Genomic DNA, 23,604 nt, shown 5'->3' with positions numbered 1-23,604 from the left:
ACATTTCAAAGGATCACTGCCTTCCCCTATCGGTCTGAAGCCATATTGTCGGGTTATCAATATCTTGTCAAAGTCAGCACACGGTAGAGTATCCCACACAGTGAAAGTGTTTACATGAATAATTTACTCCGTGCTGCCTAAATTGATATACGCTAATTGTATTTGCTACTGGAGTAATGTCCCTTCGCGGATGTACGGATCAGCGCATGCTGGTTGTCATGTCAAAACAAAAGAGCGTCACAATGGAGTACGGAATGTAAGTCGGGTCTCCTGTTAGTGTACGAGTGTCATGGGTTAATTGCAGTGACAGAATGGAGTCTCTCATTACGTGATTATGACAATATTTTACAACACAGTAAGCAATGGTTTTACTGTATGACAATGGCTAAATATAGTATTAGTACTTATGTACATAATTAGTGTCGTTTATTATTAGCAGGTGCCCGTTTTCATAACTGATGTAATTACGCCAATTGACATTTTCTATATATTTATACTCTACGTAAAAATGACTTCTCATTCACGAGATTACAACGCCCGGTCTATAGACTTGGGAAGTCTTAAGAAGCCGGAACCTTTACAATTCAAAATGACGGATTTTCGTCGTGATCTACAAATACGGAGTAAACGGGAACAGCACGCGCGAAAGGAAAGATTAAGGAGCCTGTCGGAAGCAAAACACCTGTCAAAAAATGCTGTGACGATCGACACGTCTCGTGGTAGATCCAACATTGAGGTCCTCAGGCTGTGTATAAAGGAACTCGGATTCAGAGAGGTAACTGTCACTAACTGAGAATTATGATTTCTAGGGATTTATGAACTTCTCTTTAGTTGATATACATGTAGCTAAATATCCCGCTCTTACATGTGCATATATCATGTAAACTGTAGAATATTAATTGGCATGCTTGAGTGATGTCTGGAAATAAAGCTTAACTAATAAATAGGCATGTAACAGGAAGGGATAAAGTCACTGAATTTCTTATACTATATAATGTGCACAATTGAAATTTGCCATTGTAATAAATTCTGTCATTCGAGGATTAGAATAAATATTATAAATAAAACCTTTAGTCTTTTGAATTGTTTCAGATTTATATTATAAATCTGATAAGTGAGAGGATGACACACATAGGAAATAGTCTAACAGAAACATACTGTAATAATAACCTAGTCATACTGTTCTGACCAATAAAACATTTTAGACTGTTAAAGACTTATCCTATATGTTATGTACATGTTAAATTTATCAGCCCAATTTCTTGAAATTTTCATGGATTACTAGCCAAGGCTCAAAAATAAGCTTTTGACAAACTGATACTTTTAAGCAAGATACTTTTCATTGTTTTTTGGTAGAATTAATGTATTTTGGAAATTCTAATGTCCCATACCTGCCAACTTCCCAATTCAGTTGTATCTATTAAGGACTATGTCCTAAATAAACGCCAGAAATCAAACGCAAATAGTAATGGTTGACTCGTGATCATGTGAGGTGACGTTTGTTTTCACTATTACTTTGTACTCTTTAGTTTTTTTAAAGTATAACTTTAAAAAGGTATATTTACCCATGCAGATCATAGCTAGGGCTAAACAAATATTTATTTCGGCCAGAGTTTTGTTTTTGTTTCTCATATAACTTGTTGACATAACAGATTATTGGCACAGACAGGGATTGCCAGTTATTTAAGCTAGATAATTTCTACTGGTGTTCTATCCGATACTTTGTCATTAGGATAATATAAGGCATTGTGACAAAATCATTGTTGTGGACTTCAAGTCAGGTGTGCCGAATACAAAGGATGATTGGCAGATTTGTTTTTGAATGGCAATACTGTTATGGTCGATTAGGTGTTTTCACATATCTTACCTACATATATGATACTAGTACATGTAACAAATAGGTTTAATTTTTAAAAAAAAAAGCTCTCAGTATGCATGAAGGAATCCTTTGAAATGTATCATTATCAGGAAGTCAATTTTAGAGTCTGGTCAATTCCAATGATTGCCCCACACACGCTTTACTGAGAGAAAGATCAGATTTTTGCTCTGAAGTTTAATGTCCAATAAAATTAGTATTCAAAATATACTTGATTTTAAAAAAAATTCAACTAACTTCAGATGGTGACAGTGAACTTAAATGCATATATGCCTGATTGCCATGTTGGATTATTTGATGACATTTATTTATTTATTTTTATTATTATTATTATTATTATGTTTTGGGGATGGGTGGATTGGTTTGTAATAATTAGAAACATAAAAAACTGTATGATGACTTTCCCAAAAATATCGGTAACTTTTCAAACATGAACATTTCTAATTTATTGGAGTCTGAAAATTATGCATATTTTACACTAAAATAAATAGGGTTAGTAGATTTTCACTATCTTTCTTTTAGCTCTTGCAGTACACAAAATGCCTCCTGGTAATGATAATGGATACATATTTGTGTTTGTTTGGCAATAAGCACATGCCTGGTAATAAGCCTATCCATATACATAGCTGTTTAGTAGTATTCATTGCAAAAGCTTTTTCAATATCCCGTAATAAGGCTGTCCCATTATTCTGAGTCAGAGGTTCTGAGCTTATTGCAGAAGAATAGATATGGTAAATTGTTTCCTGTTGTCTAAATATATTAATCATAAGTTTCTAAACCATCTAGGTTATATTGTGTCAAATCCAATTTGAAAAATGAAATATTTCATTGTTGTCTGCACAGAGAAGGATTAGTATGATTTTTTAGGGATCCTTGTCAGACCTTCCATTCTGTGACAAATCTTTACTTCATCCATCAGAGGAAAGCTTTCTTTTTTATGAATCACATTTAGCGGAAGTGGTGGGATACATGTGTATGGTATCTAATTATGACAGCACCATAACAATGAAATAAAGTATAGATTTGTGAAATGACTTTTATCTCGGCTGTAAACAAATTGATAAAATATCCATAATCAATATATGTAGAACAGCTTGATCAGGGATATGGTAACCACTACCTTTTAAATAAATCTATCAATTGGTTGTTGGTGGTGACATCAAGAGCTTTTTGCTTGACTTCAGAGTGTTGTATCGCTTTCCAGAAAACATTTACACTATATATCTGACAAGAAAAATCTCAGTTGGAAAATTTCCAGAGTCAACATCCTGCTTTGTTCATAGAAGGATATCTAGTGGTATACAGAGGTTTTCTTTAAAAGAAGTAAACAAATAATAAAAATAAAACAGTTTATGATTGAACCAAATCTTGTCAACAGAAGACCACCTGTAGGATTAAATATTTGAATTCAAGTTTTTATGACATTAGAAATGTATGAAGGATATAAATATATATTAAGACATCAATTTCGCTGAAGTCACAATAATAATAGCTAGGCCATGGAACAGATTGAGATATTAAGTTATTCATGTATATACATACTATTTCCCAATCCATTAGGCATACATGTGCAGAAAATGGCAAGGTTGTATTCAACCTTTGATGTATGATGTAGATAACAGAGAAAGGTGTGATATTGAGGCCATGTAAATACCTTATGATGCAGTAAAGAAAATTTGAAGTGGTGCCAAAGATTTACTTTGCTCTTGTTTAGGTCAATATTATTTTATTACCAAATGTTATGATTTACCAGTGTCTTGACAACTCAGACTTTGTTTTGTGGATTCAGAAGTCAGTGTGTATTTTTTTGAAGTTTTAATGTTATACACATTACTGAAGGTGATATTGATTTATCAATTAATGCTAAAATATTTATTCCTTAAACATCTTATTCTTAAAATAAATATTAAGGATTTTATTTACTTAGTGTTTTTGTGTTGAATTGATTTAAATATAGATGTCTATGAAGAATATGGGCCACAGTGGCTGAGTGGTAAAGGCACCTGATGGTCTTTATCATTAGCCCTCCACCTCTGGGTCACAGGTTTGAGGCCTACGTGGGGTAGTCCTGGTACTTGCCTCAGGTTGGTGGTATTTCTCCAGAAAATTTGTTTCTCCTCCACCAACCAAACCTGGCACGTCCTTAAGTGACCTTATCTGTCGGTAGGATCTAAAGCAACAATAAACTAAACTAAACCAAATATAAAGAATACGTAATAAGACCGCCCCCTGGTTTTCTGTTTGAACAGTGTCTCTATGCTTTGATTAAATTAAGTTCAATAGAACAGTTTATAGATAACAGAAAGTCTACAGAGAATCATTACAGTTCTGGGCTTTGTTGCTTCAATTTATAAAATGTTTTATATTAGACTGGCTGTTTTATATATTACTATCAATACCCCATTCTATACAACCTTAGATGACTGCTGCCATGAGGTGATAAACACTACAGATAATGTCAACAAAAGATGGCTTTATGAGGAAATCATTATCGACATGATGTTGTGAATTTTACCTCCATTTTTTAATCTCTTTAAGATAGATAACAGTCTGATTTACCATTCATTTATCTTAATTTTTTTCTCTTTGATTGTTTGTATATTGAGTCATTAGTTTGTTATGTATTGGTACATGCTTACAATCACCAATAATAACGTAATTTTGTGTCTATTATTAGGCATGAATATCATCAAATTAATGATTGATTAAACAGATAACAAAGTCTCAAAATAAAATTTGGATTAAAGTTGGACACCTGTAGATTTAATCAAATTTGAAAACCAAACAAATTATTTCATTCCTGTGTCAACGTTGTATTAATGAATATCTGTGAAGTTTCCCATGCCATTGCTACAGCAGCTGTTTAAGAAGTATCAACATTTTTATAATAAAAATTAAAAACCCTTTACCAAGATAACCTACTACTTAGTAGCACTGCAGTCAGATGTGAATATCAGGCATGACATCATCTGACAAACCATATGTGGTATATATCTTATGTTACAACTGTTTTGAAAGGAATTAAGTGTAACCTTGTTAATTACTTTCCTAATTAGGGCATGTTTTTGGCAACTTTCCATACTATCAAATTTCAGTAAAACATAGATAAAAAAGTATTCATAAAGTAGGTAGCTTGGAGATTTAAATTTGACTAAAGGCCTAATTTAATTTTTTTTTTTTTTTTTTTGCTGAATTTTATTAAACAGCTTCTATTTGCCATTTAGTGGCTGTGAAATTTTAATTGACATTTTAAAACTTCATTTGAAATTTTGTTCTCAATTGCGTCATCATTAAAGTTAAAAAAATCAATATGCCCCTTTTGGCTGTTTGTAAAGTTTGAAATACTTGGTCATTCCTAATCTAATTCCTGTTTGGTTGTTGTGATAGTTTGACATGATTAATCTTGTCTTTCTAGTTCCCAATTTGATGAAGTGAAAGTTAAATACATTTTGATCTTTCCATTTCTAGGACCCATCTTGTCACTGTGAAAGAATGACATATCTTATCATTTCATTTCCAGTTCCCATTTGGTCGTCGTGAAAATTTGACATGTGACATACATTGGCATGCCTGCAACTTTGATGAAAACCCAGAAGTCTACAATGGTGCTGTCAACAAGTTTCCAGGTTTGTTAATGTTGTACTAAAATTATATATACAGCATACAGGATTAATCTATAGTTTTCTAGCCATAATAGATAACAATGCAAATCTTCAAACTGAGACATCATGGCCAGGTTAATGTTGTTTGTGTCATCTACACAGTTATATTATGAAACATTTTCTTGGTTGGTTTTCAGGTTGGTAAGTACCTGCATATGATATGCATACACAATTAAAGTTTATATATATCTCATTCTGTAAATCTGTATCTGTGAGAAAATTATGTGTGTCTAATATATTGGTAAGGATATCAATTACAACAGCCAAGGAAGTTGATATGTTTAAAATCTGATAGGTAATTGTTGACTGGTTTTTGCCCTCCCAGGCTTTATCAGGACAAAAATTTCTACTTTATCTCCCCTAGATTTTCCCTTGTGCTCAATCACCCTGCATACCATAGGCATCCAGCTGGGGATGAAGGAACCCACATCCCTCCCAACCAGAACGAACAGTGTTGACTCTTTTATCCAAATTCCTTATTGTATTTGTAGATATATTTATCATAAAAATGATCAGTCTAATAGATTTGTACATTTCATAAACAGAATGGTCTAGTGAACAGGATTATAGTACATTCTAACTACTGTTCAAGGTGATAAACTGTTATCTGTGGTGAACATTACTAATATCTGAAGATATGACTTTACCTCATCATAGAATGTAGAACAGAAATAGCATTTGACTAGAAATATGTTTCTAATTCCTAATTTCTAATTTCTTGTTTCTCCAGGAATGGGAGACATCTGTAGCAAAATGTCTTTGTTCCGAAGTTTAGACACGATGAAGGAGCTGTTTCCAGCTGAATATGACTTTTACCCTCGGACGTGGTACCTACCTGCTCAATATCTGGAGTTTAGCGCAGAGCTGCGTAAACTCCATGAAAAGAGAGTGAAACCCAAGCCAACTTTCATTGTTAAGCCTGACACGGGATCACAAGGTGACGGAATATATCTTATGCGAGACCCACATGAATACAACCCGAATAACGGTAAATCCCATGTAGTGCAGGAGTATTTGAGCAATGTGTACCTCATCAATAATTACAAATTTGACCTAAGGGTTTATGTGGTGCTCAAGTCCCTGGAGCCCCTACAGATCTACATCTGTAAGGAAGGACTCGCCAGGTTCTCTACAGTGCAATATGAAACCCCCACAAAGGGAAACATTCACGAAACTTTCATGCATTTGACAAATTATTCCTTAAACAAACGTAGTGCCACATTTAATCGTTCAGAGCGAGAGGATGACGGGAGCAAACGAACATTAACTAGTGTGCTGCGACGTATCGGAATCAACGGTCATGATACAGATAAAGTTTGGACCAACATTGAAAAGTGTGTGTGTAAAACTGTTATTGCCATACTGCCAGAGCTTAAAGTAGAGTATCAGGCCACCATCCCACCCAACAAACCAGGACCTCGCTGCTTTCAGGTAAGTCTCAAGACTTTGCTAAGGGCCTGTCAAGACCATTCTCCTGTTTTAGACCCAAACAATAAAGATTATGAATATCTGTAATTTTGATAAGAATTTTCGGTGTGAGAATTCATTTTGTACATAAAAAATATTTTGTCTGTAAAAATCTGTTTAATGTTATGACTGTTTGGTTTCCACAGACAGCAGTGATCAATCTTAATTCTATTATGATGCAGATCCTAATGTTCGCTCTGTTACTCTCGGCAACATACAATAAGGGATTGTGTTCTGATGAAATTTTGCATTAGCCAATTAAATTACCGCTTACCGAATCTTGAAAGTAATGGAAGGTGTGCATTATGTCATTTTGTCACAATTTGTCAATAATTACTAGAGCATACTACATATCAATCAGATTAAGATAATGAGATGAAATGACCTGCTGCAGATGGAATCGTCCATTAGACCATTTGCCTTGTGTGAAGTACAAAGGATGCAAAGGTCACCACAACATGACCCCTAGTGGGATGTTGTCAGATCCAAATGTGGAAAGTGATGAAGCGAGAATTAGAATCCGCATTTTAATCAGATTGTATAGATCTCTATATGTATACAGGGCTGTGACATCTTATCATATCCCTCTTATGTTCTATGGTCATCATTCCTCTAAACCAATCAGACCTCACAGCTTTCTGAAACATGTTTCTTTCCTGTTTGTGCATGCAAAGCAATTTGGGCTAGTACATTATTCCATATGTGGTATCTTGCATATTGCATATTCCTTAGAGATCCTTTCTTCTTTTATTCAAAAAGCAAAATCCTCACTGTTTTAAGGTAAATCTTACCTGGTAATACCTGTTTCCCAATTCAGTACAGGTATGTCATTACCTTCATACCTGTTTCCCAACTGTTTCCAGTACAGGTATGTCATTACCTTCATACCTGTTTCCCACCTGTTTCCAGTACAGGTATGTCATTACCTTCATACCTGTTTCCTAACTGTTTCCAGTACAGGTATGTCATTACCTTCATACCTGTTTCCCAACTGTTTCCAGTACAGGTATGTCATTACCTTCATACCTGTTTCCCAACTGTTTCCAGTACAGGTATGTCATTACCTTCATACCTGTTTCCCAACTGCTTCCACTATAAGCTACAGGTATGGTACACACTCATCATGACTGTTTCCTTTAGGCCTTTCTACCAAATGATCTCCCTCATTTTTGCTACAAATATTTCATTCCCTTCATATCTGTGTCCAAGCCCTAATTCAGCCCAACAAACCAGGTTCTCAATATTTGAAGATAAATTCCCCAGAGTATCACCCCTACAATATATGTCTGGTACCAGGATTAAAACGTTCTATCGGCTGTTCTATTACCTGTAAACTCAATGGAAAGCAAAATAATCGGTTTCCCATTCATTTAAGGCCAACCATTTACGAAGGTCACCATGTTATCAAGATGATATAATCAATATTAGCTATATATTTTCATATGATATTAAAAAAACTATTATTATGATTGAGTATACAGACCGGTTTAACTTGGTTCTCAGTGTTAATGTCTTTTTGTCTTTGTCAGATGTATATTAGAGTATCTGTAATGTGATCTTTTAACAGCTCTTTATCTAACGGAATCTGTTTCAACCTGTTAAGAAAAATGAATTGTTGTTTGAAATGGGTAAAAACTGAAAGAATAGGCCATTGTTTGACATTTAATTAACAAAGGGATAAGGTCTCGGTATCAGGTTCCCCATGTAGGTAAATCACACAGGTGAATATACAGAACCAACAATGATTTACATGGAGGTGTATTGGTAAAAACATTTGTTATAATCTTGGATTGTGTTACACGACCAGGTTCCTACCACATTGGCGACGTGCCCGGGGGTGGTATATATATATATATATATAGATATATGGTACTACATTTAAATAAGTACTTTGTAATTATTCCAGGTTAGACCATGATAGGTAATGTAGTGTGTTATAATAAAGTATAGTACACAAACCATTAGGATATGTCCTATTTAAAGTCACCAAACTCCCATATAAACTAACTATAACAATAGATGGTATATAAGTAGTGTAAGAAATCCGTAGTGTAATGATATCAATTCTACAGATATATTTCATTGAGGCGATGTCTCCTCAACATGCTGTTATCTTTGGCCCACCATCATCAGATAGAAAAAATTGATCCTATTCAAATCATCCTATGTCAATGATCTGTTGTCTGTGTGTAAAGAATTCTTGTTATCACTATTTCTTGAGAAGTACTTGATGGATCTTTTTCATCAAATTTCATATTGAGATTCCCCTTGATCTCTAGTTGTGCCCTTTTTGGCATTGGTCAGAAAAGCAAGCTTATAGGTGGCCATCTTGGAGTTTGATTTCATATGGTCAAGAAGAAATACAAAGTCCTGAAGAAGGGAAAAGATCCAACTTTTAAATAACCAAAGTTGGTATCAATCAGATATAATTAATGTTTTAAAAGTTAAATAATGGTACATAATTGCAAAATACATCTTGATTAGTGCTCTGCTAATAACACTGTCACAGAATAGTGTCAATAATTTATCAGATAGATCGAAGCTGGTAGTACGAATAGCCTGACACTTATTTGGTTTGTGTACATGCCAGTGTGATATTAATGTGATTCTGGTGCTTAGTGTATCAATACTCTGACGGAACTCAATCATACACTAGACCAGAATTACCCCCTTGGTACCAGGCTTTTTGATAATATATACACGGAGTAGTGGAATATTTTATGGTCTCAATGTCCTCTATAGTTTTATTTATAAGGTAGTTTGGCACGCCACATCATGAAAAAAAAATCATATGATTTTTACATTCTAAATTGTTTTAATTTTGCTCAAGTTAACACAAAAATGCAATTAGTGACACTATTGTCAAGTTTCTCATCAGCCTGTCAAACGTGACAGTTGATGCATTGTTAATGGAATATTGATCCTGGTGGGTTAGTACACCACGTTTTGTTACAGATCACATCACTCTCTCTTAGTTACTATTCAAATTTATTCCGTAAATGATATAGAATTTCAGTATTATAAATTCTGATATTTTCAACAGTCAATGCTTTACTGAATGATCTTGTAAACTGTAAATGCATATTTGCTCTTTTGATCAAGTACAGCTATGTATTTTGGCTGTTTATGGCAGTTTGAAGCTGTTATAGGCAAGGTAGATTTACTAGCTTGGTGAGACGGGGCTTGATCCAGTAAAGGAATAATGTGGAGACCCTAATGGTAGAGGGAATGGACCCAGTAGAGGGATGATGTTAAGACCCTAATGGTAGAGGGAATGGACCCAGTAGAGGAATAATGTTGATACCCTAATGGTAGAGGGGATGGACCCAGTAGAGGAATAATGTGGAGACCCTAATGGTAGAGGGGATGGACCCAGTAGAGGAATAATGTGGAGACCCTAATGGTAGAGGGGATGGACCCAGTAGAGGAATAATGTGGAGACCCTAATGGTAGAGGGGATGGACCCAGTAGAGGAATAATGTGGAGACCATAATGATAGAGGGGATGGACTCAGTAAAGGAATAATGTTAAGATCCTAATGGTAGAGAGGATGGACTTAGTAGGGTAAAGCTGGTAGACCTTAATATAAGAAAGGCTTGACCCAGTAGGGGAATGATGTAGAGCACCTTATGGTAAAGAGATTGGGTTTAGTACTGAAATGACATGGAGCCCCAAGTGATAGAAATATAGGAACTAGTAGGAGGATTATATAAAGTTTGTAATGGAAGAGAATTTGACCCAGTAGGGAACGGATATGGAGCTCTGAGTGGTAGAGATATTGGACATGTTAGTGGAATCATATAAAGTTTGTAATGGAAGAAATTGAACAATCCTAATTGATTGCAATAGTAAATTTAATGTTAGGTTCCGATACATTAATTAAGACAGTGCTGTCTTCATCGGATGATATGAATTTGTCTAATGGTATGATCTATTTAGGATTGAAGAAGTGTATGTGGTTCACTAGGAGAAATTATTGTTATCGTACTAGAAATGGAGGATTGAGGGTCAAAAGATGGAATAGGTAAAATGGTGTTGTCAAGGGTTAGCAAAGTCCTGTTCACTTGTGCTGGTTCAATAACTTTTTCATTTGTCAAAAAGGAGATACATGCAAATTTACATTAAAATGTAAAGTCAGCAAACACCATACATTTCATTACATGGTTATAATAACTTTGTATTAACCTTATGTATCCTGACTAAATTACTTATTTTCCAACACGATTATTTTGTGCAGATCCTTGGGTTTGACATCCTACTACTTGATAACCTAAAGCCAATCCTACTGGAGGTGAACGCTAGTCCCAGTCTCAGTATTGATGGCGAGCAGGAAGTGTCACCAGGTGTGTTTGAGTATGTTACATGTGCGCTGGATGAAATGGTGAAGCGACCCCTTGTGAGAGACGCTCTTTTGTTGATGTCACCTGTCAACAAGCTTAAGTCTGGGTAAGTCATCACAGGGTGTAACATAAATGTGTATCAATAAGCTTAAGTCTGAATAAGTCATCACAGGGTGTAACATAAACGTGTATCAATAAGCTTAAGTCTGAATAAGTCATCACAGGATGTATGTAAATGTGTATCAATAAGCTTAAGTCTGGGTAAGTCATCACAGGGTGTAACATAAATGTGTATGAATAAGCTTAAGTCTGAATAAGTCATCACAGGGTGTAACATAAATGTGTATCAATAAGCTTAAGTCTGGGTAAGTCATCACAGGGTGTAACATAAACGTGTATCAATAAGCTTAAGTCTGAATAAGTCATCACAGGATGTAACATAAATGTGTATCAATAAGCTTAAGTCTGTGTAAGTCATCACAGGGTGTAACATAAATGTGTATCAATAAGCTTAAGTCTGGGTAAGTCATCACAGGGTGTAACATAAATGTGTATGAATAAGCTTAAGTCTGAATAAGTCATCACAGGGTGTAACATAAATGTGTATCAATAAGCTTAAGTCTGGGTAAGTCATCACAGGGTGTAACATAAATGTGTATGAATAAGCTTAAGTCTGAATAAGTCATCACAGGGTGTAACATAAATGTGTATCAATAAGCTTAAGTCTGGGTAAGTCATCACAGGGTGTAACATAAATGTGTATGAATAAGCTTAAGTCTGAATAAGTCATCACAGGGTGTAACATAAATGTGTATGAATAAGCTTAAGTCTGGGAAAGTCATCACAGGGTGTAACATAAACGTGTATCAATAAGCTTAATTACCCTTTTTGGACTGAATTACACAAATTAAATATAACCTCAATGTACATGTATTGTGTAAAAAATATTAATGTATCCAGTTTTTTTGCAGATTCATGAACAAAAGACGAAGGCGGAAGAGAAAGAAGGGAGGCCACTCTAATGGGAATGGCTGCCCTGAGCCTGTACAGCACCAGAGGACGCACATCCTGATAATTAAAGCAGACGAGTCTGATGAGGAGAAACGAGAGGTAGACGTCACTCAGCAGATGTCGGAACTCAACAATGAACTGGATTTCACCAGGCGTAAGTCCATATCTTTACGTGGTCACAGTTCAATGCAATTACTTATAGTTACAAATGGATGATTGAGAGGGACAGTGGTGGTAACACACCTTCCTTTCACAATGAACACTAGGGTTCTTTTTCTCAATTAGACATAAAAAGATAACAGAATGTTACTTTATCACCATGTGGGTTCTCTCTGGATTCACAGTTTTTCCCACATTCAAATCACATGCTCACTTCGATTCACACTTACGAGGGAGAGTTAATAGTTAAGTTGACATAACTTTCACTTTTCTTGTCAAATAGATCAAATTTGTGATATCATTAATTCTGTGGTTTGTGAGTAATATACTTAGTTCTGTAATATACATTTATACAAAATACCGTTAATTTACATTTATCAATCTGGTCCCATACAACAAACTGAAAAGGCAGTTATTTGTTAGGGAATTTTTTCCCTATCTTTGAAACTGAAATGAAATCGTGAAAAATATACATATTGAACATAGTCCATTTCAGGACTTCAATGAAAAATATGTCTTTGTTGCTTCTAGGTTTCTATAAAACCACAAAAACTTGAACCATTGTAAAAGAAAATATTTACAGTAATGCCATAATTAGTTCCATCAGTTACAAAAATACACTGTAGACTTAGTTATAATTCTCTTACCTAGTGTACTTCTTCAGTACTGTTCTAACTTCCATCAATGGTGTATTAAACACATCTTTTGTTTCCCCATCAGATGAGAAAGAAGAAGAAGATTTCCTGGACAGCCACACAGAAGACGAAAATCTAAATGACGATGAAAAATTTGTGAAAATTTTGGAAAAGTTAGCAAAAGAGAGCTGCCTGAAGCAGTTGTACCCTGCCATCTACGATGAGGCATTTGAACGACTGAGGATTCTTGAGCGAGTTGCCAATCTTTTCATCAGTTTTCTAGGGGTCAGGGGGTCACTAAGGATTGGTCCTACAGGTTTTCGTACCTTTGCAAGGTAAAATGAAATTCTTTACACAGAGTCTTATGTTTATTTCACCATCATCAGGTGTGGAACTGTTCAAAGTTCTCATCTAACATTATGACTGTTCAAATAGCCCTTCCTACATGGTGACTGTTCAAATAGCCTTTCCTACATGGTGACTGTTCAAATAGCCCTTCCTACATGGTGACTGTTCAAATAGCCCTTCCTACATGGTGACTGTTCAAATAGCCCTTCCTACATGGTGACTGTTCAAATAGCCTTTCCTACATGGTGACTGTTCAAATAGCCCTTCCTACATGGTGACTGTTCAAATAGCCTTTCCTACATGGTGACTGTTCAAATGTCCTTTTGGACTTGGTCAGATATCCCATCCAACATGGTAACTATTCAAATGTCCCTTCTGACTCGGTGATTTTACAATTGTCCCATCCAACATGGTGACTGTTCAGGTGTCCATTTTGGCTTGCTGATTGTTCAAATGTCACCAGGTACTGGCTGTATGTTGGTGATTTTTCTGTGAGAACATCGGCCTCCCCTACCACCCAAACCTGTCACATCGTTAATTGACCCTGGCTGTTGATAGGACGTAAAGCAACAGTAAACAAATGGCCCTTCGTACACAGTGAGTGCTGATTTGACCCTTGTTAATGGTGTCTTCAGACAGCCCTTCATACATGCCATAAAAACAAGACATGCTGTTTTTGAAAATAACTTACAAGTTTTAGTCAGTTTGTTGAAAGAGAATACTGTTTCAGATGTAATGTTGTTTTAGCCAATCAGAGGTAAGAAAGTACTGACTTGTTCACATGTTATATTAAATCATTGTTTATATAATGCAATATGGAAGTTATATTGTATTGCAGAAAGTAAATTTAGCCAGCGTAAACACTAACATGTTTCATCAGATAGAAGTTTCACGTCAGTCATATAGAAATGATCCTGTGTTATAGGAAGTGTCGACTGTGTAGGCGGGGCATCACCAACGCAGCAGTGGATATTATGTACATAGACATGCAGCGACGCTGGGACCACATGAACCCTGATAGGACATCTGGTAGGTCACACCTATAAACATTCTGTCTTTATAACATATAGGGAATACAAAAGTTTTCACCTGTGTTGCATAACTTTCACATGTGAGAGCTGGTTCAAGGAACTCAGAAACAGTTGTATTTGATCTGAACTTAGCTTAACTTAAAAAGAACATTTTTCTCAAAATTTTTCAAAAATTTAACATACTAAATATTTTGGTATGTCCTTCAGTCATTCAACATTTTTCAAATTACTGTCTAAGATTGTTTCCTAATCCTTGGAGCCTTACCTTGAATACTTATACTTTACATTACAAACTATAGCACAGTTATATGGAATATTTAGACGTGCACCACTATCGGACAGCTCTGTGGATGGCAGTAATGGATTTAATCTGATGATGCAGAAAAATATTATATATTTTGTATCTTAATTATTGTAGTTTTCCTTCCAAACATTAATGATTGCCCACCTGTTAATTTGTCGGTAGTTTACCCAGTAGTCTTATCTAGTCTATCCAGTATAACATGCATGCTTTGTTGTAGAATATTAAAATATCTAGCGCTAATGAAAATTGAATAATGCATTTATTTACTGAAATAAACATTTCAAACTGTGCTTAAATGAATATCTGTATTTCTAAAAAAAAACTGACTTATGCTTTCTGATTTAAATTACTTTTACCCGATAAATACAAGGTTTTTGCTGTTTGCATAATGCTGTACATGTATATGAAAAAGCCTCATTTTCATAACAACAGCTAAATTTTCAAAAATAATACAAGTATTATTTTGGAAGAAGTTAATATATTTGTGACATAACACATTCAATTATTTAAATTTAAAATGCTTAATATACATGCTGGTTTTTACACTGTACAATCAGACGTCTCACTCAAGGTATTAGGAACCGAATTATCTCCCTTTAATTCTAGTCTTGTTTGTGCTTACCGCTTGGTAATAAAAAATCAACAATTGTATTAAATGAATGTAAGGAGTAGCAGTCAAGTGTAAGCTGTGTACTTTATAAATGTAAATACATGTAGTATATGTTAGAATTCTTAAGTGTAAATGTTTAGACAGGTTTGCCAATGATAAATGAACCAAAACTTAAATATGTTGAGTGTAAACAATAATTTTTTTTGAATGTAAGTTACATGTAAATGTTTTACATTATTTTTTTTATTTTAATTAGAAGTGAAAGTTCTTGCAATGAAAATAAAGTTAATGTATTTTCACAGATACAATCACTGATAACTATTTATGGTATTTTCATGTATGTATATGCTGAGTTTCTGATTGTACGGTACCAGCATCTTCTACCAATCGTTTTCTTCTTTATTGTCTGTTTTAAGTGTCATTGTTATGATTTTGTTTATCCAGCGTTGGATATGATAATAACTAATATTAAAACTACCTTTCTCTAAACCTATATATGCAGCCATGTCAGAGAAAAAGTCCAAGAGTACAGTAGGTGGGTGAAATATTGTATGATGGGTAATTATTTAGTGTCACCAAGGCAATAGCTGCCTAGCAACCAATACCCCATGCCTTCCATACTAGTTATCATGACTTCCTCTGAGTAGTCCATATTAGCATGTGCTCATCACATGGTCTCTCTCTCTCATTTATAGATAACTCATTAAATATTGCTTTTATGTTATAATTAACAAGAAATGAATTTTTTCTGCCATCTGAATGCCGTAACATTTTCTGCTGTCCGAGTGCTAATCTAATACTCTTTTCCGTTTTGGTGCATTTAAACATCATGAAATCTAAATTATCACACATCTTAACAATGTCAGTTTTAATGGTTTATTCAGTGAAGATTTTGTGAATGTTTTTAATGCTTTATTAGACAGAGTTTTTCATGCTTTATTAAGAATTTGTAGCAGTTTTAATGCTTCATTCAGTAAAAAGTATGCTGTAGTTTTTCATGCTTTTTCCATTAAAAAACATTTAAAAGTCTTTAATGATTTATTCAGTAAAGTATCTATGAAGAAAACCAGTTACTTTTACTCTGAAGTGCTATCTGGGTAATAAGAAGTCATGAAAAAGTCATGTATTTATCAACACAGCTACATGAAACAGTCAATCTTTGATGAAATATTGAAGTTTAGTAAAAAAAAGAATTAGTTAAGCGGCTGACATTTATTGATCTGACAAGTATATTCTCTAAAAGATATCTAATATAATATACATCAGTATAACATGTATTGATGTAGAGTGATTTTTGTAAAATACTAATAAATATCCTTGCTTCAGTTCTATAGGAGTGTTCATCATAATTCCTAACATCAGTTGTAAATATATTTATTAACAATTCACACTTTTTGAGTATAAAGTCTTGTGGAGTCGGAATATGTCCAATAAAGATTCTGATATCAGTGCAGATAGAAAATTGTTTTTATCATGTAACAAGCTCTCTAACTGTTAACTTAATTATGTGACTTGTGATATTTTAAAAGTTCATCTTGTACTCTTTCAGTTGTAAAATAATCTCCATCTTGTTAATTATGGAAAACTTTTTTTTTAAATCACAGATAATTGTTTGTGTACACAAAGTCATCTCACTTAATAAAGGATATTGGCATTTTCCTTCGATCTGAATAGGTCAGAAGTCTTGATGTTTGGGACAGCAGTACAAGGCTTTATTTCGTAGTTAGGAGTATAGATGTTTGGGAGAGCAGTACAAGGCTTTGTTTCGTAGTTAGGAGTATAGTATTTGGGACAGCAGTACAAGGCTTTATTTTGTAGTTAGAAGTATAGATGTCTGGGACAGCAGTACAAGGCTTTATATCGTAGTTAGGAGTATAGATGTCTGGGACAGCAGTACAAGGCTTTATTTTGTAGTTAGAAGTATAGATGTCTGGGACAGCAGTACAAGGCTTTATATCGTAGTTAGAAGTATAGACGTTCGGGACAGCAGTACAAAGCTTTATATCGTAGTTAGGAGTATAGATGTCTGGGACAGCAGTACAAGGCTTTATATCGTAGTTAGAAGTATAGATGTTCGGGACAGCAGTACAAGGCTTTATTTCGTAGTTAGAAGTATAGATGTTCGGGACAGCAGTACAAGGCTTTATTTCGTAGTTAGAAGTATAGATGTTCGGGACAGCAGTACAAGGCTTTATATCGTAGTTAGAAGTATAGATGTTCGGGACAGCAGTACAAGGCTTTATTTCATAGTTAGAAGTATAGATGTCTGGGACAGCAGTACAAGGCTTTATTTCATAGTTAGAAGTATAGATGTTCGGGACAGCAGTACAAGGCTTTATATCGTAGTTAGAAGTATAGATGTTCGGGACAGCAGTACAAAGCTTTATATCGTAGTTAGGAGTATAGATGTCTGGGACAGCAGTACAAGGCTTTATATCATAGTTAGAAGTATAGATGTTCGGGACAGCAGTACAAGGCTTTATATCGTAGTTAGAAGTATAGATGTTCGGGACAGCAGTACAAAGCTTTATATCGTAGTTAGGAGTATAGATGTCTGGGACAGCAGTACAAGGCTTTATATCGTAGTTAGAAGTATAGATGTTCGGGACAGCAGTACAAGGCTTTATTTCGTAGTTAGAAGTATAGATGTTCGGGACAGCAGTACAAGGCTTTATTTCGTAGTTAGAAGTATAGATGTTCGGGACAGCAGTACAAGGCTTTATATCGTAGTTAGAAGTATAGATGTTCGGGACAGCAGTACAAGGCTTTATTTCATAGTTAGAAGTATAGATGTCTGGGACAGCAGTACAAGGCTTTATTTCGTAGTTAGAAGTATAGATGTTCGGGACAGCAGTACAAGGCTTTATATCGTAGTTAGAAGTATAGATGTCTGGGACAGCAGTACAAGGCTTTATATCGTAGTTAGAAGTATAGATGTTCGGGACAGCAGTACAAGGCTTTATATCGTAGTTAGAAGTATAGATGTTCGGGACAGCAGTACAAGGCTTTATATCGTAGTTAGAAGTATAGATGTTCGGGACAGCAGTACAAGGCTTTATTTCATAGTTAGAAGTATAGATGTTCGGGACAGCAGTACAAGGCTTTATATCGTAGTTAGAAGTATAGATGTCTGGGACAGCAGTACAAGGCTTTATTTCATAGTTAGAAGTATAGATGTTCGGGACAGCAGTACAAGGCTTTATATCGTAGTTAGAAGTATAGATGTTCGGGACAGCAGTACAAGGCTTTATATCGTAGTTAGAAGTATAGATGTCTAGGACAGCAGTACAAGGCTTTATATCGTAGTTAGAAGTATAGATGTTCGGGACAGCAGTACAAAGCTGTAGATCATAAATAAGAATCTTGATCTTTTGGGAACAGATTTTCTATTATTATCAGTATATAGAGGTCAGAGGTCACTGAACATTGATATTAATGAATGCAAGGATTGTTTGTGAACAAATAATTCATTTATCACAAAATTTCTATGTATTCTTAACTAATCACTATAAAAGATGAATAAATTTGCCAACCATGTTATAATTACTGGTTATATATATATACTTTATCTATTTTACAACAATTGCCAAACAAACTTGGAGTTTTAAATATTTGTGGATATATGTATAAGTACATTCTTTAGCATAAAGATATTATTTCGGCACGTTTTATTATAGAAAAAATAATAACAGAGGTTCAGATTACGGTATGTCGTTAGACGTGTTTAACAATTAAGAACTAACCGTGTGTCTGGTGATGGATTCTCAATTAACCACTGCTGCTTTTTGAACAGAGAGTGCCTTGTTGGAATTGTCTCCTCGCACATGATGACCTATGGTCAGCTGTAATTGACAAAGTGGATTTACTGTATTTGATGATTTTTATTTCAATTCACGATAGAGAAACTCTGTAAATTGTCTCCCTTGCTTTCGTGACAAATTTTTATGATGATACTTAGCATTTTAAATTTTTATCTTTGAAATCTACCCCTGTACTGAAATGTTAACAGGACTATCATTGTAATACAAAGTAATGGTTTGTACGGGTGGAACTCCTTAATGATAATTAGCAATATTATTTTGGTAGTTTTATCAAGTCATTTATCCAATAATTGCTTTCAGCTTTCTTATGTTCAAAATCTTAAATATTTTGCAGGATTATGTTTCCAAGGATTTCTTGACTCGTGTCTGGAAATTGCACGAAGGAAATTTCCTGGTCCATCAAAGATAGAAATGCTTGAAACACTGGTTGACTTTTGTGAAAATAGTTTAAGTCATCATGATGATGATGGTAAAATGCCTAACCTTCCCAAACTTCACTTCCGGCGCCTTGGCCTGGCGTATCGTCCAGCTGGTTTTCAGGTGCATCGCAGGTCAACAGACTGTATGACTGAGGAGACAGTGCAGGAACTGTACTCTGCTGAGAGTCACTCATCACATCACCCATCTGAAGAGATTGAAAACTTTCTGCGTCAACGAAGAAAAAATGCTTACCAGCCTACATTGATGAGATACATGACCCGCGTCTCCCTTGTACAGTCACCAGAATAATGTATTACTGATATAGTAAACAGTGATGTCCTGGATAATATTAGTACCCAGGTACAACACTACAGGTACAACAGTGATGTCCTGGTTAATATTAGTACCCCAGGTACAACAGTGGTGTCCTGGTTAATATTAGTATCCCAGGAACTGCACATATGTACTATCACTAATGCCACTATTACTATCAGTTATACCTTGGGTACTCTATGGTAAATCTTGTGTACTATCAGTAATGCCACTAGTACTATCAGTTACACCCTGTGTACTCTAAAGGTAAATCTTGTGTACTATCAGTAATGCCACTAGTACTATCAGTTGTACCCTGGGTACTCTTAGGTAAATCTTGTGTACTATCAGTAATGCCACAGTACTATCAGTTGTACCCTGGGTACTCTTAGGTAAATCTTGTGTACTATCAGTAATGCCACAGTACTATCAGTTGTACCCTGGGTACTCTTAGGTAAATCTTGGGTACTCTCACTAATGCTTCTAGTACTATCAGTTATACCCCGGGTACTCTAAGGTAAATTCTGTGTTCTATAACCAATGTCACAGTTCTTTCAGTTGTACCTTGGGTACTCTATGTTAAATCCTGAGTACTGTTACTAATGCCACAGTACTATCAGTTATACCCTGGGTACTCTTTGGTAAATCCTGGGTACTCTCACTTATGCCCTTGGTTCTATCAGTTATACCCTGGGTAGTCTAAGGTAAAATCCTGGGTACTCTCACTCATGCCCTTGGTTCTATCAGTTATACCCTGGGTATGCTATGTGTACATGATATTTATAACTTTGATTTAGATGTCTTTTTTTTTAGGTTTTTTGATACTGCCAGTGTTATGGTGCCACTGATACTGTCATCCTGTACCCTGATCTGAAGGTTTACTACAATCAAACAGTGTTTGATGTACAACAATGGTTGCTAGTTTCTACAATGAAATTTCCACCCAAAAATAGGAAAATAGGACAATTTCCATTTTATGTAAAATGTAATAGATAGAATCGTTTTCCATCAAATTTGAGTATGGCAAAATGTTGATATTTTTCAAAAATACAAAAACACAAGTTAAAATTATTGGATTATTATATGATATGAAGAAAGTATATACATGTTTTCAAAGGGAAACCACTAGATTTTCTATTCATTTTATTTTCTATAATAAACTAAATAAAAAAATCAACAAAAAGTTCGGGACCAAGTAGCATAATCTATGACATTGTATTATCATATGTTGTGCCTGACAATGTAAAGCACCATTTTAACCTTCTTTATATGACCATCTGAAATTGAAAAAAATTTAGAGTTTGGCATACAATTAGACTTTTTTTATAGTTATCAAAGGAAACCCTGGATATTTTTACCTTTTAAGTATTGGATTACAGTCAAGCCTTGTTATCTTGAACTCATATAAATCGAACACTCTGTTTAATTTAAAGCATTTTGTCGGTCCCTTGACACAAAACATTTGAACTCACTTAAATTGAATACTCGGTTATCTTGAAGCTTTTCCATGAAATAACAAGGTTTTACTGTAATTGTATTACTACACATAACTTCAAGTTTTTTGTTTTAATTTCCAGATGAAATGTTCTTCCATTTAAGCTTGTTAAATAGTATATGGTGTGAAGTATGCAGATTATCATGTCCATTAGTGTGTGATGGGAATGTTTATTCCGAGCATGTCCTCAGTCATGTAGAGTGCACAGCTGTGTAGAGACAATAGCTCAGCTTTCAGGTAAAAAATTGCTTAAACACTTGCCAATCATTTGATACATAAAAGTGGTGAGGAAGTATGTGAAGATGTCTTGTTATCTTGTTGGTGCAATATATTTGACTTGATGATGTTGTTTAAACATACATAACAATGTAATATTGTTTTTACAATACTGTCCTCCGGTTGTTGGATGCCATTTAGCTTATAAGACTTTCCTATAGAATTTTATCTTATACTTGTGAAATATATATAGTAGATGTGACCTAGTTTAATCAAGATATCTTACCGTTTTTGCTACTATATGGCGTAATGTGAGAAAAGGATTCCCAGTACATGTTCTGTGGTAATGATGTTCATGCTGGTGTCATATCATATTTAGCTCATTTACTTGTCATATAAATTGATCAAATGTTTGATTAATCACCCTAATGGTTAAAAGGTAACACAACCTGTAGAAAAAGTCGAAGGTTTAGTCTCTATCAGTCTTTTGTGATCACTGATTACAAAGTCTTGTCGAGATCTGTGTTATTTATGAAAGTGCTTTGGAGGCTGTGATATAGTATAGATATCCATTCTTGTGATCCTTGTTGAGTGCTCAGTATTTGATGGAGTTTTGCCATCCTGTTGATTTCTATAGAAAAAATGGCCTACTTTGAGATCAGTTGGAGTTTGAATTTTAGATAGGGTTAATGTTTTATTTTGTGATGGATATGTTTGATTTATGATATAGACAATTGTAATAGGTTACATGTTATTTACATATCAAGCTCAATTACAGAGACAGGGTTGTTAGTGATGATCTATATCAATATCTCCCAGAATGCATTGCGGTACCACTCTCCCAAAATGCAATTCAGTACCACTCTCCCGAATGCATTGCAGTAGCAATCTACCAGGGTGCATTGCAATACCAATTTCCCAAAGTACATTGCAGTACCACTCTCCAAGAGTGCATTGCAGTACCATTCTTCCAGGGTGCATTGTGGTACCGCATGTATTGAGAAGAATTGTATTCAGATTTGTGGTTTGGACAATCAGCTGTTTGTAGTAAGGAAAGATAAAAATGTCTGAGTGTGATAAGTATTAGAAGGAACTTTTCTTTCATAACTGCAGCAAGACATCCACAGTATATGTGTACCTCTACAGGTTCCAGTTTGAACAAATTTGAATCTTTCTCAACGACAGTTTCATCTCTGCTTCAGAGCAATGGCGACAATGACAATCAGATGTGGTCATATGACAATAAAGCGACAGTAGTATCAGCTGATTGGTTGATGTTTGTTTCTCATTACTGTGATATTTTACTGACATATGATAAGGAACCCTTCAGTATTGTTTAATAATATACTATGTAAGCATTGTGGTGGATAACCTATATGTGACTTTCTATTGAGATAAATACCCTAATGACAAGGTATATGTGACCTCATAAAAATGACCTAATAACGTATAGTTGACCTTGAACTGGAATACATAACCTCATGATAACATATATGTGACCTTGAACTGAAAAACATAACCTTATGATAATATATTGGTGACCTTGGATTGGAAAAATCTTAGTGACAAGATAGTTGTGACCTTGAAATTTGCTGCCAAGCAGGATTCTTGATTTTGGAAACAAGAACCAATAGACGTTTGTTCTATATGACTTAGTGAAAATTTATTACCTTGACCCCAAATACATGATATTTTATAAATGTATCCATGTGACATTGACAGAAACAAATGTCATTGAACTTTTAAATGCTTTCAGAATTTGTTTATGTCATAATAATTGTACATGAAATGTAACTATTAGAAGCATTTAAGATATTCAGTATTGTTACAAATACTATTATTAAGGATGTTTGGGAAAGTATGTTTACCGTTACAATATGACAAATTGTACATATGT

At 34.7% G+C, this 23,604-nt stretch overlaps 1 protein-coding gene across 1 annotated transcript; it reads left to right on the top strand.

Moving 5' to 3' along the window:
* The first annotated feature begins 508 nt into the window (after positions 1-508).
* LOC132546308 (tubulin polyglutamylase TTLL11-like) lies at positions 509-19,993 on the top strand. Its single transcript, XM_060210032.1, has 9 exons — positions 509-775; positions 5,397-5,502; positions 6,269-6,969; positions 11,243-11,451; positions 12,317-12,510; positions 13,236-13,485; positions 14,424-14,527; positions 15,946-15,978; positions 19,599-19,993. Exons 1-9 carry the CDS (start codon positions 509-511, stop codon positions 19,991-19,993), a joined length of 2,259 nt encoding a protein of 752 aa, XP_060066015.1.
* Positions 19,994-23,604: the final 3,611 nt, after the last annotated feature.

Source organism: Ylistrum balloti, unplaced genomic scaffold (genome assembly GCF_031769215.1).
Source record: "Ylistrum balloti isolate Yb309-2 unplaced genomic scaffold, AGI_CSIRO_Ybal_v1 Utg369882, whole genome shotgun sequence".
Taxonomy (NCBI): Eukaryota; Metazoa; Mollusca; class Bivalvia; order Pectinida; family Pectinidae; genus Ylistrum; species Ylistrum balloti.
This window is presented reverse-complemented; position numbering and strand designations above follow the sequence as displayed.

Bases quoted from the DNA above. Each gene is read 5' to 3' on its own strand.
- LOC132546308 (XM_060210032.1), top strand. From the start codon at position 509: ATGACTTCTCATTCACGAGATTACAACGCCCGGTCTATAGACTTGGGA. The intron at 12,511-13,235 runs GTAAGTCCATAT...TTTCCCCATCAG, and splicing joins TGAACTGGATTTCACCAGGC to ATGAGAAAGAAGAAGAAGAT. The intron at 15,979-19,598 runs GTGGGTGAAATA...AATATTTTGCAG, and splicing joins AAAGTCCAAGAGTACAGTAG to GATTATGTTTCCAAGGATTT.